Source organism: Xiphophorus hellerii, chromosome 20, assembly GCF_003331165.1.
Source record: "Xiphophorus hellerii strain 12219 chromosome 20, Xiphophorus_hellerii-4.1, whole genome shotgun sequence".
Classification (NCBI taxonomy): domain Eukaryota; kingdom Metazoa; phylum Chordata; class Actinopteri; order Cyprinodontiformes; family Poeciliidae; genus Xiphophorus; species Xiphophorus hellerii.
In genome coordinates this window covers 9,712,513-9,728,296 of record NC_045691.1, presented here as the reverse complement: position 1 = coordinate 9,728,296, position 15,784 = coordinate 9,712,513, and the positions used below count along the sequence as shown (strand labels likewise).

The following is a 15,784-nucleotide window of genomic DNA, read 5'->3' as shown; positions in this document are numbered from 1 at the left end:
GATTTTGGCTTGTTTTTCCAACACATGGCTTCATGCAGAAGACAAAACATTTATTCACAAGAAACAGAACACTTACATTTGAAAAACTGGCACCAGATACCAAAATTGCCAGCCTTTGACAAAATATATTTATAACTAACAACAAGAGAGATACAAGAATTCAGATAAAACAGGCAGAGATTAAGTTTAGAAAGGAGAAGAAAAAAAGAATCATAGTTAAAATTAAATCCTAGATTAAGAAACACATCCTCATCTCCGTTGTCTGTTTCCCATGGAAGAAAGGTGAAAGGGCTGGTTCATGACATTGTTACTCCTGAAATAAAAATGAGATGACAAAGACCACCAACACTGAGAAATGATGAGGACAGCTATCTCAGAGCATGTCAATCAAGTCTTACCAACCATCTTACATTTCATTAACATTCACACAATGATGGCTAGGATTCTGATACAGCAACCTTCACATTTATTACCAATTCTGGTAGTTGTATTAAGAGCTCAAATATGATCATGTTTGTGGATGTGAGTTTGTGTGAGACTCTTCCCAACAGAAGATCTCTGCTGGAGGGCTTGACTGACTTGGTGTACATTGCAAACACCTGTCTGCAAACAGTCAGTCTTTGTCTGATGATCAGGCTTTTGTAGTTGGATCTTATGTTGATTTCCACACCAAGCCCACATCCTTCAGTTGTTCCTCTCCTGGTGACTCACCTGCTCCATGGTTGTCCATTTTAGTTCCTTTATCTCCAGCGGTTGCCTGCTCTCCAAATACTGTGTTATTTCATGTCCAGGATCTCAAATCTTCTGCTCTGGTTTTGGTCAAGTTTTCTCTTGCATGCCTCCACAACCTAAAGACAGGATCTTAATTTATCCCCTTCTTGCTCGCTTCAACCCTGGAACAAAACTGCCGAACTACTGATGATGGAACAATATTTTTTGTCTTTTTGTAAATAAACCTTTTACCATATCCCTTCCCAAGTTTCCTTAGTGTATCTACGTGGGGGGTCAGGAAATGAAGCCCAAAAATACATTTAGCCAAATTGCAGAAGCATAATCTCATGTATGGTATATTAGAAAGTGTGAAAATATAACCTTTAATAATATTTGTTCATCAATGAAAAAAAAAAAAAAGAAACTATGTACTAAACATTAAATCATCTGTACTACAGTTATCAGCGTAGGGTCACATTTATTCATCATTTTTAGAGGAATCTTCTTCAGAAAGTACCCGGAGTCCTTGGTTCTCTCTTATGCTTCCATCTCTTCACCTCATCCCAAAGCTTAATTCTATTACTTAGACCTCTAATGGCCATAAAAGAAAGCTGATCTTGTGGATTTATCTATATATCTGGAGATGTGTGTCCCACGTGCATACTCCATGTATTCTCTGGCGTTCTTTTGCCGTGTTAAGAAAAAGAACGCTCTGCACCCTGGACTCCCAGTCCAGCCCGTTCCCATGAGAATGATGTCTGTTTGGGGCAGAAGCCATCCACTGTGTAACCTTTCTGCTCACTCCCGAGGGACCAATTGACTAACATTAAGAGAGCGACCCAGTCCAGCAAAAATTAAGATGTATGCAGCAGCGGTAACAGTAGACTGAGGTCAGGTCGAGATGAAAATAAAATGGCATTTTGTCAAAATAAATAAGAGGAGAGGATTAGAAAAGCTTTTTATCTTCAACTCCTCTGTGACCAGAAGAGGATGATCCAGTAACAGAATCTCAAAACAGAAACATTCATTTTAGTCCTTTATAACTCTAATTCAAAATGTCACTACCGGCACATTTTTGGATTATACCTCCTTGTGAAATCTATGAGAGTATCTTTTCTCTCATGGCCTTCATCAGATATTTTTCTGTATTTGTGTCATTTAATTTTTGCAGAACATTTTATCACCGCACAAATAAACTCTGTCAACCCGTATTGTCTCTTCACATGTAGAGCTTGGGTTTCATAAGGCTGGGACCGAGCCATCTATCTGGAACTAATCTTTGTATGTATTTCCATGCAGAGGGAAGCACAGCGGGACGGATGAGAAGCAGCGAGGAGATGCATCCTACGACAGAGATTTTTTTTCTTTCACCTGAACTTTGACGACTACATGGTTTGTCATAGCTGCTGATCCCCCACGATGCCCCAGAGAACAGCTGTGTTGAGGACAAAAGCTCCAGCTTTGAGTCAGTGTGAATGACCATAGAAGGCCTTGGCATTTACTTCAGAAGTGAAAGATCAGACAGGAGAAAGATTACAGCAACTACAGTACCTCTTTTAGATCTGTTTCTCCTATCAATGACTCTGCCTTTCCTCTGTGTGTCAACAGTTAAGGCTCCAGTTCTTTGTATTATCAGGCCTGTCTTTCTCTTTACTTTTCTCTCTGTCCTCTTTCTCAGTCTGTTAATCTCCCTCTTTTTTTCTGGCTCCTTCCCATTCCTTCTTCTCTTCCTTTCCTCTCGGCTTGCAAATTCGAGGGCACTCTAATAGACCTCCCTCACGTCCCCCATCATTTCACTCCTCCCCCCCTCCTCTCTCTCTCTTTTTCTCTCTCGCTCTCCGAGACACTCACTCCTTCCCCCTTTTCTTTTTTCAGCCGTTCCCAGATAAGAAGGGGGCAGAAGTAATTCTCTTCAGTCACTTCTAAAGCTGCAGCCACCAGAGAAGAGTGGAAGTAAAATCCAGATATTTACCATTTATTAGGTTTTGTTTAGTTTGTGGATATTTGAATACTTAAGAGATTTTTTTAAATCTTGCATTTTTAAAATTTCATTTCTACTTAATTTTTCTTAGTTTTCTCATTATCTTCAGCTCCTGTTTTTCTTCCTGTTTGGATCTGAAAATTCAACTTTTGCTTTCATGAGAGCAGGAGACAAAACCTGAGGAACCTGATATCATGCAGATGGATGTATTCATCTGAGAGAAAACTGACCACAAGAAACCAAACTAAGATTCCTGTTGGAAAAGTAAACAGAGGTGGGCATCTGTACCACCATCCAGTGGGGGAGGAAATTAGCAACTACCTCCAAGATCAACAGGTGTCATTTTCTGCTGCTCTTTTGATCCGCAAGAGAAGACGAATCTTAAAACTGAAGAGACCATTGTGAAGGAAACAGAAAAACTGAACTCATGGCTTCACTGTTACATTCAGAGGCTTATGCAAGCTTCCTCCTAAGGTGAACTGGGGTCAAAGTGTGAACAATCTTGCCTTGACCCTGTTAAAGGAATAACGCTTTAAAATATTGAAAGCATTGTCATGAAAGGCCTGAATCTCAGCCGGTGGTTGCTGGTGCTGCTGCTGCTTTGGACCTGGTCCACAGTCAGTGATGGAGCCGGTGTTGGAGGCACAGAGCGAACGGGAGCTGGAAGAAGCCAGAGAAAAGGAGGAACTGGTGGTGGAGGAGGAGGAGGTGCAGAGAAGAGAAAGAGACTTCATCGCATCCAGCATGGTCAGTGTAGCTACACCTTCGTCCTTCCAGAGGTGGACGGATGTCAGAGCGGAGGGTCCATGTCGCAGGGTGAACATTACGGGGGTTCTCGTGGTGGGGCGAGCATTGTGCAGAGAGACTCACCGCCCGTGGACGGCGAATGGTCGAATCAGAAACTGCAGCACCTGGAAAGCATAATGGAGAACAACACACTGTGGCTGCAAAAGGTAAGGGATGAACTCATTTTTCTTAAATGTATGCTATAAACTCATTATTTACAACCGACTGAACTGTCAGAGAAAAGCATGCATGCTCTCTGGACAGATGTTTGTATCTTTCTAAGGGAGAGCAATGCTCATCAAAGATAAAAGGTAAAATTCTGTGCATGAATCCTGTCTCATTATATCACAAATTATGCTGAATGCCAAAGATGGTACATCAGTGAGTGTATTACTCATTAAAAATGAAAAAGGTGTGAATTACAACATCCAGCTGAGTCTAGCTATGTCAGGGACCATTTAACACAGAGAAGTGAAACTGCCAAAAAAAAAAAAAAAAAAGCTTTTTTGTGAAACTATGTGTCTTCGCTTCTCCACTCGGATCAAATGAATCTCTGTTTCTGTGATGGAGCAAATCTGGACTGAGGCAGTTGTGGATTTCTTGTGTGGTAATTTGTGGGTTATGGATCAAAGTTTTAAATTATGGTTCTAGATGACTGGCAGCTGGTTTCAATCAGGAGAAAAGCACTGTGTCCCCCTGCTGTTGATTCAGCAAACTATTATTCTTCCAAAAGTAACCTGTCTTATTTTCACTGGATTCTTGACTGCACACTGTGCAATAAAAGTTGTGCAAAAGATAATTTCCCTCTAAGCCATTACTCAAAAAAGTCTCACACTGTTAAATAATTCAGATCTGAATCTCTAACAATCCGACTTCATGGCTGATTTTAAATTTTTTTTTCTACAATTTAAAATGCTGAGGTTTTCCAATACTCCATCTATGACGTACAGCCAATTCTTCTCATCTGCCACCTATGAATTTTATTGACAGGGAGTTATTTTTAGGAGACCTCACAATCCCCTGCAATAAAGTCCAGATGAGCTATTGTGAAACAAGTTTTCTTGTTTCTAAGTGCAGAAGTGGATTAATTCACACACTTATAAATTATCTTTACTGTAGGTGTCTGAAGCAAATAATCACATAGTCCCTGTGTTTTAATCACCGACTATTTTCCAGTCTCCACATTTGCTGCTGCTTTGCCTTAATTGCAAACAAAAGTCTTTAAACTGGTGCCCTATAGGAGTTATAGTGCTGTAAATGGTTGCAGTGCTATAACCATTATTAATTTTGATTAATCACTCTCTTTCTAGAGATGAGTCCCTCAGCACTAGCTAAATGTACAATCAAAATATCTCTTAATCATTTAACTGTCACAATGACGCCAATGCACTCATGCAAATGAGTTCATCTGGTGCACTCATTTGCATGACAATTAAGTTGTCAAACATCCTGTTTGACAACATGCAGTTGACAAAAAGACCTTAAAAAGTATCTTGCCATGACTGAGAAAATTTAATAGCTTCGGTGAAAACAAATGAATGACATCTATCAGTCTGGAAAGGGTTGCAAAGCCATTCCTGAGGTTTGGGACATCGGGGAACATTCAGTGAGAGCCAAAATCCACAAAAGGAGTACATATGGAACCATTGCAAACCTTCCCAGGAGTGGTTAGCCTACAAAAGTTACTTCAAGAGTGGATCAATTTGAAGAACACAAAATAGATTAGGAAAAAATAGCATTTATGAAAATATTACAAGATGAACACCAATAAGAAAGCCAGTGTCACACTTGTCAGAAAGACAAACATCTTGGTGAAATTTTGAACCAAAGCCACCTTATGGGACTTTACCTATTAGACTGTTGTAGAGCATGGTCACAGTGAACTTGCTCCAGTGCTGGACATTTGACAGCCCATTCTTCCAAGGATTACTCTTTGTTTCAATTCTGGACCCAGTATTGTCTCGTCCCTGTCATAATGTCTCCCACGAGAAACACTCATGCATACAGTTTGTCTGATGGATGGTGAAGTGATTTTTTTTTTTTCTTGAGCTGAAGAAGAATGAACAATTAATTAATGGCCTCAAACTGCTGTACTTTGTGTAACACAGCTGCTGCATGGAAAGCTATACATTTCTTTCTTTCCTTCTTCCTTTCTGTATCATTCTGAAGAAAGAAATTACTTCAAAGTGTGGAGCAATGAGAAACAGACTAGTATATAAGAAATCTTCATCACTTATTTTCTATGGCTGATCTAGGCCACAAGGAATGGTTATATGTTTAAATGCTTCAATGTGGATGGAAGATTTGGACTGAAAAAATATGAAATATATATGTTGTGAAATAAACATGTTATTATGTTACAGCAGAAACTAGATTTATTGTGAGGTGGTAGAACTTTTAAGAAGTCTTAAGTAAATATGTGTCAAAACATTTCCCCTGACAAAGCTGAGCTATTCAAGAGAAGGAGTGTGATGCAAGTTTTGCACACAATGGATGGCAGATAGACATTCAGTACACTGTGAAATGTTTGAAGGGTAGTGATGCAAATTCAACAATATTTTCACCCAAACGAATATGATCTGACCTGAAAGAGGTTGATGTTATCTAACAATTCTTACAGCAAGCCACATTTAAAGTGATCTCGGTTTGGAGAATTATGTAAAGATTTTCATGGGAGAGTCAAGTGGAAGCTTTAAAATATCAGCAAAAATAAAATGTATTACATTGATATGACCTATATAAGTAATCAGTTTTATCTTTCATTCTTTTCCATTTATTTCTTGTTATTTCTGCCTGTGACGGCAGTTGGAGGGGATTAAACGGGATAAACAGACAGAAATCAGCACAGTGTGATATGTTTTTGTGTCGCATAATTTCTTGCCAGAAATACACCTTAAATAAGTCACACTGAAGTACACTGTGACAGATCAAATGCCTGGACTTCAGCCAAGTCCACAGGAGTAATGGTGTTGACAGGAAAAAATTTGGAGTTGTCACATGCCATCAATGAGCTTCCAGGAGCTTTCTGACCTTTTTTTTCTTCCTGTGTAACTCTTTATGTGCAGAGCTGCACAGCTGGCTTCAGTATCATCAACTTCATTTGAGATCTGTGAGCAACCAGACACCGCAGCAAACAACTCGTCTTTGTTAATAGCAAAGCATATTTTGTAAAAGTTGCTTTGGTCAGAGTAGTTTAACGAGTGAATTGCTGTGTTTTTAACCATCCTCAAAAATGTAAAAACAGAGCAATCTTTTTCAGATTAGGTGCCAATGATTAGAATTTACTTTAGCATGATAGGTAAGCTATGTCCTATCTAAACCTTTGACATCAAGGTTCTGTCTTTATCTTTACTTCAAAAGGATGTGATGCCATCTTACAAAGATGTAAAGAGTTCTCTGAAGTCTTAAAAAAAAGGCTGTGGATGCCAAAGATTCATGGGATTGCTTCAAAAGATCCCCTAACTATCCAACTGAAATCATTTTACTGTAAAAAGTAGAGCTATCTTTGAAATTATAGAATATTTGCTGTCTTAGTGTTACAGCCAAAGAGTAAAACATTTAAAATATACTAGAATTAAAGTCAATCTCACCTTTGGGGTCAAACTGAACAACATATGACAAATTGTAAGTCTAAGAAAAGAAAACTTTCAACTAGATAATCCTCAAAAGACAAACCCAAAGGTCACAGTAGCCTGAGATCAGTTTTACCACAAATAAATAACTTGCCTTGTGGAATTTGACTCTGTCCTGTTTTTAAAGCACATTACATTCATCACAAGACACAATTCCACAGTTTATGAACTTTTTGCTTTTCAAAATACCCTAAAATTGTTTACTTCCCCAGATTTCTCAACCCTTTTTTCACCTTTGAGACAGTGATTATTAGCCTTTGATTTATATTAGAAATATAATCAAGTAATCACTAGACTTACACAAAAATATGTGCAGTATTCAAGCTTACTAAATTTAAGGCAAAGTTGACAGACAAACACACATCAAGCTCATAGATCTGTATTACCATCACACCTAAACATCGGCAGTGAAAACTGCAGTAAGCCCCCTCCTGCTGATTTGCAGGTTGAAATGATTTAGTTGCAGCAGGTGCTGTTGATCCATTAAATGAGATTAGCAAAAGGAAACATTTTTTAAAGGAATCTACAGGCGGGGAGCCCCCATTCATCATCATTAGAGTCGTTTAGGTGTTGCAGATGAGAGCGGCAGCATGAATAATGCTCCTGTTTCAGAACCATAATTCTTCTGAGTTAAAGAGATTTATTCAGCTGAAGGGCCTGAGCTTGCTGGCTGCACCTGTCATAGCTCATAGAAAGTTTACACCCGCTGTTAATTATGTGATGAAGGAAAACTCTGCATCTTAAGTTATCACAACACACATGAAGTTTAAACAGTCTGATGCTCCATTTACTTAGGAGGGTTTTGAAATTGCTTAAACTTGTCATAAACAAGTTGTTTCATCAGGTGCCTTCATAAAGTGTTAACGTGTCAAATTAATGCCACAGTTAAGTCAAGTAAGTAGTTTCAAGAAATCCTTATTCGAACACCTAAAACTATAGATCTTTCAACATTGAAAACTGTACTATTATTGTTTTGTTAACTGTGTGAAGAAAAACTGAGATTCTCATTCTGGTTCTCACCCTCAACATTTATCTCCTTTTAGATACTTAGATTTTTCAACCTGCCTGTTGTTTGTTTGTAGTCTAAATTTTTCTTCTGATATTTTCATTCTATTTTCAAATGTTTCTGTAGGCAGGACGTATGTCTACAATATAATAACCATATATTTGGTGAAACTAAATGCACAGTCTAAATAATCAAAACGACACATTTAGAGTTTTGACATTAACCCCTATAAACTACCAAAACTATCATAAAAAAATCCTCCATTGCAAGGATACAACACTATTTACTGATCTCCTTTACCAACCCATAGCTGCTCATATTGAAATCATTAAAAAAATAAAATAAAATGTTGTCCACAAATTATATCTGAACACAGTTCTTTAAACTCAGATGTAGAAGCTTATCTCAATCCCTGGGATTTTCTCAGGAATGTTATCTGGCTCAAGCCTTACAATTCAGTCACCCTCTGCCCATACTGTTCTTGTTTGTGGCACCTTAATGGGAAAGGGAGCTACCAAGTGCTATCAGAGCAGGAGCATACATCTCTACCTTCAAGACTCCTCTCTTCAAAGAGCACCTTATCTTCTATCTTCTAACAACCCTAATCTGTCTGACTCATAGTTTCTTTACACTTTCTTACATGTTCTACTTGGTATGTAAAGTAAATGGATGTAAAGCATACAGAGAGAGTCTTTTTTTCGAAGTTGGGTTGTGTGAGGTACATACAGTAGAGGAGCCACAATTATCTCAGTTTAGAACATTTTGACTGACGTACCTAAGTTCTGGCTGATTTCAAGCAACTGTTTTAAAAGTCTTTTAACTGCAAATGTTTAAATCCGCTGGATAAAACATGATAAACATTGGCAACTTTGCAAGAGGAATACTATAAAGATTGTTGCTGTTGTGTCAGAAGAACATTTTGTTAACTGCGAATATGATAAAGTATAAAATTGTCAGGTATGAATATTTTCTGTTATCTCGAAGGGCCTAAGTCACTTAAATTAGGAGATCCATCTGACAAATTGTTGGCATTTCAGCACTCTGAGAATATTCAGTAACATTTCCACAAACAAACAGTGACTTAGCTTCTGCCTACTCCAGATAAAAATTAAAAACGTACTGATAACTTCACAGAACCTCATAAAGAATTAAATGTAAAACCATCTGGTCTACTACTTTAAGCTAAAAGGTACTTGGAACTGGACTAATTAAGTTTACCCTGAATTTATTATACTCAAAACACTTCAAACTTGAAATTTTACACAATTAAAATTTTACACAATGTTATAGTAAAGTAAAATGTTAATCTTAAACAAAACTATAATAATCAATAATTTTCTTGTTGCCAGTCTTGTTGACATCTTGCTTGAGGTAATGATGCAATCACTTCAACCCTAATTCTGCAATGCCCCAGGTCTCCCAGATACATTCCCACAATTCCTGAGCTAAACAAGACAAACATTTGTCAAAAAATAACATTCAGATATTCTGTCTAAACCTTTAGTGTATCAAAACTATGTCCACATCTTTGTATTATATTTAAATCCAACCTTTTTAAAGTGCAGATACTGTACGTTTGTGTAGCATGCAGAATATTTGCCATTCCAAGTCCATATACAAATTGTTGTTAAAGCAAAGTGAAAATACTAACAGGTTACTTGGTATTTCCAGCAAATCACATGCACAGATGTTCATCTACCTTTAGGTAAGACCTAAGTGTAAACTCACCCAGATAATCAGATTGTGTAGCAAGCTGTGGTAGGAGAAAAATAATAACTTTACATTTAGATTCTGAGCAATTCTCATTTCGGGAAAGCAGGAGTTGGAAAAGGTTGTATTCATTTTCTTCATTTTTTTTTTTAACCGAATGTATATTTTTCCATCTGTTGCTGCTGTTCTGCCTCATTCACTTTAAATACTTTCTAAAGCATCTGAGGTCTGCATCTTTGCAGCTGAAGGAAATAAAAAGGAAACTTCCATGAACCAAATTCTTTTTTTTACAGTGGCTTGATGCCATTGTAAAATGTGATTCCATTTGCAACATTACATGGGTTAAGATACATTCCAGTGTAAATGGAGTGTATAAAATTCTCATTATTCCTTCTGCCCACCCCTGCTGATTTCCTCATTGTGGTAGCTGAAGGAGGGATTCTGCTACTCTCTGGAAAGATTTTAATCTCTCAGAGTGCTTCGCTGGATTAAACCACTGAGATTTTACCAGCACTTTTAACAAGGCGTGCAGGAGTGTGCTTGTGTGTCCGTGTTGGGGCGATGTGTATACAAGTGTCTGTGTGTGAGCATGAATGTGAGCTGGGATGTAATTACCACCCACACTGTTAAATCTCAGGGGAGACGTGGATCAGATCCAGAGCTGATGTCTGCAGCATCCCAACAGGAGACAGAGGGCGACCTTTCACCTTTGGCATTTAGTCAGGGTCAGTCTATGAGTAGATAATTGTGTCTTTCTACAGAACATCTTCACCATCTAAACATACTTTTAATGCAATTTAGATCAAAGATAAAAGCTGTTGTCTTCTTTGCTTTGCTTTGCTGACTTTAGCATTGTTTCTCTTTCTCTCCTATAGTTTGGTTACATTTCCTACACAAATATTAATCCACATGAATGTTAGCCAAAGTATCAGTGTCTTTTATGTAGCCGTTAATCACTCATATTTAAATTTTTTTTGCCTGTATTTACTCTGTAAAGACTTTAATTTCCGTTCTAATGGAAGCCAGGCCACGGCGACATTGAAAATGGTATTAAAACAATAAATACAAGTAACACAAACCAGAAACAGAAACTCAGTGTCACTGTAAAAAAGCATACAAATAAAGCTGGGAGTTTGAACTTTATTTCTTCTAAGTCTTAATAAGCATTTATCACTGTTAGAGATATAGTTTATGTCCATAATCAGTAGATTTTTTTTTTTTTATAGATTTCCCACCTTCAGCAATATTTCAGTGTCCAATTCTCCTATGTTCATATGCAAACAAACTATATTTATTATCTGGTAAAAAAAACTTTGACTTTCTGATTTTAAGGAGTATAAACATTTTGAAGGGATGTGGATGGAAGTTAATAAGTATTAATAAAATTGTCTATGTTTATAATGCGAAACAACTGTTGGAGTTACATTGAGAAGTATAATGGTTTTACAGTTCAAAATCTGGTTTGTTTCCAGCTTTTCCCGTCACATCTAGTTACCTCTGAGCAAGGCACTCAAGCACTATTTGCATGCTGCTCTGCATGTCTGTGAGTGTTGGGTGAATGTGGCTCTAATTTAAAGGACTTTGAGTGATTGTTAGGAATAGAAAACAACTATATACATTCAGTCCATTTACCATTTTCTGCATACAGCCTTTCATGATATGAATTAAATTAGTATTCAAAGGTTCTGCTGAATATAAAAATGTGAACTTATTTTTTGTTTACAGTTTACACACAGAAACAGTACAAAGATGAATTATAACAAAAATGTAGTGAATTGTTATAAATTGTGAAAAAAAAATTAGACCAAACAAACCAGAAAACAAATCTGATCAAATAATTAAACCAAACAGATTCTCCATTGTTACAACCCCCCACGCTTCCATGAAGAGAGCCCCTAGAGGTCAGTGACCGTAACATCCATTTTAAGCATCAACTTTTGTTAATGGTTAACAATAAAAAGGTGAATAACATATCTTAATTAATGAAACAAATATTTTCAAAATTGCCCTGCGACAGACTTTGAGACCTGTCCAGGGTGTGCCCCGCCTCTCGAACGAAATGTTTGCTGGAGATAGGCACCAGCACCCCTCCCAGCCCCACTAGGAACAAGGATGTACAGAAAATGGATGGATGGATGGATGGATGGGACATTTTCAAAATCACGGTTGAATTAAAATTACTTGTAGCAAAGGTAACTAGCTACAACATCTGGAAAGATAAGAAATTGGAAAATCCTTCCAGTAATGTAATTAATGTCAATAAGTATCATCCAACTCTATAGGCTTTTAAACACTGCACACTAAAACATTTTGCATTATTAAAAATAAAGATTCACACAGACTCACAATGCAAACTGTAGACCAAAGATTTAATTAAAATACTAACACAGCGCTAGAAACTAAAGAGTCACAGCTGTCTCATGTCTAAGTCAGGGCTCCAGTGGGGTAATCCTGATTTGTTCCAACTTATTTTAGTATTTTTGTTTCTCATGTGAACACCCGTGGCATGTGCTCTCTCTCAGGGCTCAGGAAATCACAAATCAAAGATTTAAGCCAGGGTCAAAGTTTTGGTCTGGCTGAAACTAGATGGAGATGACTGTGGCATTAGTGAAGTTGCTTCGCACTGCTTTTAAGCTTTAAAGTAAAAACAAACAGTAAGAGGGCGAAAAGTGCTGAACTCTACAGCAAGCTCAGGAAGGAAAACAGAAGTAGTATCATTAGTTACGTTTTCCACTAAAAGTAATACTTCCTGCTAAAATAAACTTGATCACTTTTGACTTACTTATAAAGACTAACCTCATGAACATTACCTTTACGGTTGTATTAATAAACAAAGGTGCCTCTGTCTTGTTTTTTTAGATAATTAAAGTAATTTGCATATTATCTCTAACCTCAGCAGTAAAAGGCAATGTGTCTCCGTCAGCTCTTACCACTCAATCTCTTTCTGGCTTCACTGGTCTCTGTGGTCTCTGCAGCAGTTTGTGGTTTTTAAGACAGACTGCCTGTAAACAGCAGTAAGTGAGGTAGTTAACAGGGGGGCTGTTTAGTTTTCTGCCAAATGACTGACTTCAAATGGACCTGTGCCTGAGAGACTGAAAGAGGGAAACAGGAAAGTCACTGTGGTTGGATCACAGCCTGGCTATCAACCGAGGCCGCTCTGATACAGTGCTTTGATGTGGTCAGGGCTTGTGCTTACGATAACCCTCTCTGAAGAGAGTGAGACAAAGGAGAAAAGACAGTGGCAGCTTCAGAAAGTCTGAAGGAATAAGATGAAAAATGTGTTTTAGGGTTTTTATTCACTTCACAGGGGTGCTTATCATAAGTTGTGTTCTTTGGCTGGAGCTTGACATTTGTCCTGACGCATACAGTAACATTTAAAAAGAACTACATACACAAATTGTGATTATGTGTCAGGTTAAAAATATTTTCAGACGACATAAAGCTGACTGAGGAAGCAAACTTTGATTATTGTTTGAGTGATTCAATATGAGATGAACTTGAAATTAATCAGTATTACAGGTAAATTTATTGCAAGTTAATCTTTTTTTAACTCATTAACTCATTTTATCAGAATAAATATTTTGCACACTAATGAACCAACTTAATTTCAGTAGCGGTATATATTTTAGATTTCAATATGAATTTTAATTTAAAAAACTATGATACGTTAATGGAAGAAAAATAACCTGATCAGTTTGTTTCATTTTGTATGTTGTTAAACAATTTATCAGTGATCTACAAATTACAATTCCCTTGTATATAAACCATTAAGATCAAAGATTTACATGCACTGTACAAAGACCTAACTTTTTTTCTTATTGTCTAATATTAAGTCAAGCTAATCTTTCCCGCTTGTTAAATGATTAGGATTATCGAAGCTGTTTCTTTTTACGAAATGCCAGAATGAGGGAAGACCAAGATTAATTTTTTACTTGCTTCAGATGAAAAGTTAACACACCCTTCTTTAGTAGTTTGTATAATTATATTTCAACTTTATGACCTGAGTCAAACATTTTTGGGTTTTCTTCCACAAGCTTCTCATAACAGCTTGCTAGAGTTCTGGCCCTTTCCACATGACAGAGCTGGTGTAATTAAGTCAAATTTGTAGCCCAGTTTGCTTGCACACACCTTTCAGCCCTCAGCATAAATTAGCAATGTGACTTTTTGACGACCACTCTAAAACATTGACCTCTGCAATAAACTTGGCTGTAGATCATGGTCATTTGAACAAGTCATTTGTTCTAAGAATCTCAGTGTTCTTTCTCACTGTTGTATTGAGACACTGCTTCAGTATGTATATATAACCTTCTCTAGTGATAATGCCATCTTATGTGCAGGTCCACCAATGTGGTAACAAAACACACCCTTTTCCCTGGGAATATAACAATGGCCTATAAAACCAAACAGCTGATTTTGTTTCATAAGATAGCAGGGTTTGTCTCCAAAACTTACGTTTTTTTGTAGTTTTTTTTTTTCCTGAGTACATTTGGAAACTGTAATCTGCCTTTTTATGTTGCTTTTATATTAATGACTTCTTTGCAGAGTGGCCTTTAAGTTACAAATTTGTTTCATTGCAGATGGATAACAACGAGACTTCAGCAAACACTTTCTTAAGTTTGTTTGTGTTGGTTATGTGGGTTTTATGAACATTTAGCACTAAAACACATTCATATCTGGACATAGATGTTTTTCTTCTTGCACAGTGAGAAGACTAGAAACCTTACTGGTTTTAGCACATGCACATAATTGTTTTAGCGCATAAACTTGACACCTTCAGGCATCTGGAAATTGTACTGAAATAAGAACCCAACTTGTAGAGGCTCTTTTTTCTTGATGTCTTGGCTGAGCTTAAAATAAATATCTTGAAGAATGAATAACAATTCCTTTGAATAGAATTTCTAACTAGATCTCTGGATTTAAAGAATAAGTTATTCACGACTGAATGATAAGACTTTTCCCTGGACAGTGCTGATTACATTTTTTTTGCAAGGCATAAACAACATAAAACAAAAAGATAGGCTCGGTGTTCTTTAATTGAGGTTGTAGTTTAGAATTCAGCATGAAAGGAATAATTTACAATCCCATTCCTATTTGTACATGAAAGCACATTTCCCTCAACCAGGTGCATTTAGTATTTAGAAGAAACAAAAAGAGCTTTAAAGTGTTTGTTGTTGAATTGTGTGTCTACAAGCCCAACATTGGGGGATTTCCTAATTTTGATGCAAACATGGAAAAAAAAAAAAAAAATCTGATTTTTCACTATTTTAGCAGTTGATTAAAAATAACATAGAATAAAAAAAGGCCGATACTGACATGTGACCAACTAATTAATTCATCTTGAATAAAACATTTATTGATTTTTAACATAAGTGCTTAAAACTGAACTGAATTTGGTGATTAAAAAAAACTATCAGTTATGTTCTTTAAATAAGACAAATATTTCAAAGCATATTTAATGTTTTGGTCATATGTATTTTCTATATTTAAATTATTTAAGTTTAGTACTGTATATTAATCAATTTCGATATAACTAATATCTAGCGGACAAATAAAAGGACAGCTTGTCCATAGGTTTTCATTTTACAAGTCCCAAATGGGAACTCTACTAAGTACTACAAGTTGATTTCAACTTTAAGTCGACTTGAATGAACATGCCTACATGACAACATCTGGGAAGTTTATCATGTTATCGAAATCTCACCAGAGAACTTCGCAGGGAGCTTATGAGCAGGTGGTGTTGATCATGCAGGAGAAAGCAATTTATGACAAGCTTTTTTGCAGATTACAGTGTGTTCTGAATCCAACTTGTGATGAAAGGTAAGAGAGCTTCAGGATAAGAAAATGCTAAATGTTCCAGGCGTAAAGTCAGCAGAATAGAAACACCTGGTTTGTGAGCTGCTCCATTCTCCTTCTACCGCCACAGTAATACATCAAACGGCTCTGACTGCAGTAATAACA

At 36.8% G+C, this 15,784-nt stretch overlaps 1 protein-coding gene across 1 annotated transcript in view; it reads left to right on the top strand.

The window, feature by feature from the left end:
* Nucleotides 1-356: 356 nt before the first annotated feature.
* The window catches only part of LOC116711152 (angiopoietin-1), a 70,117-nt gene continuing 54,689 nt past the window's right edge, over nt 357-15,784 (top strand). Inside the window, 1 exon segment of the mRNA XM_075074319.1 lies at nt 357-3,645. Within this exon segment, the coding sequence (XP_074930420.1) occupies nt 3,247-3,645 (399 nt within the window). The 5' untranslated portion in view covers nt 357-3,246.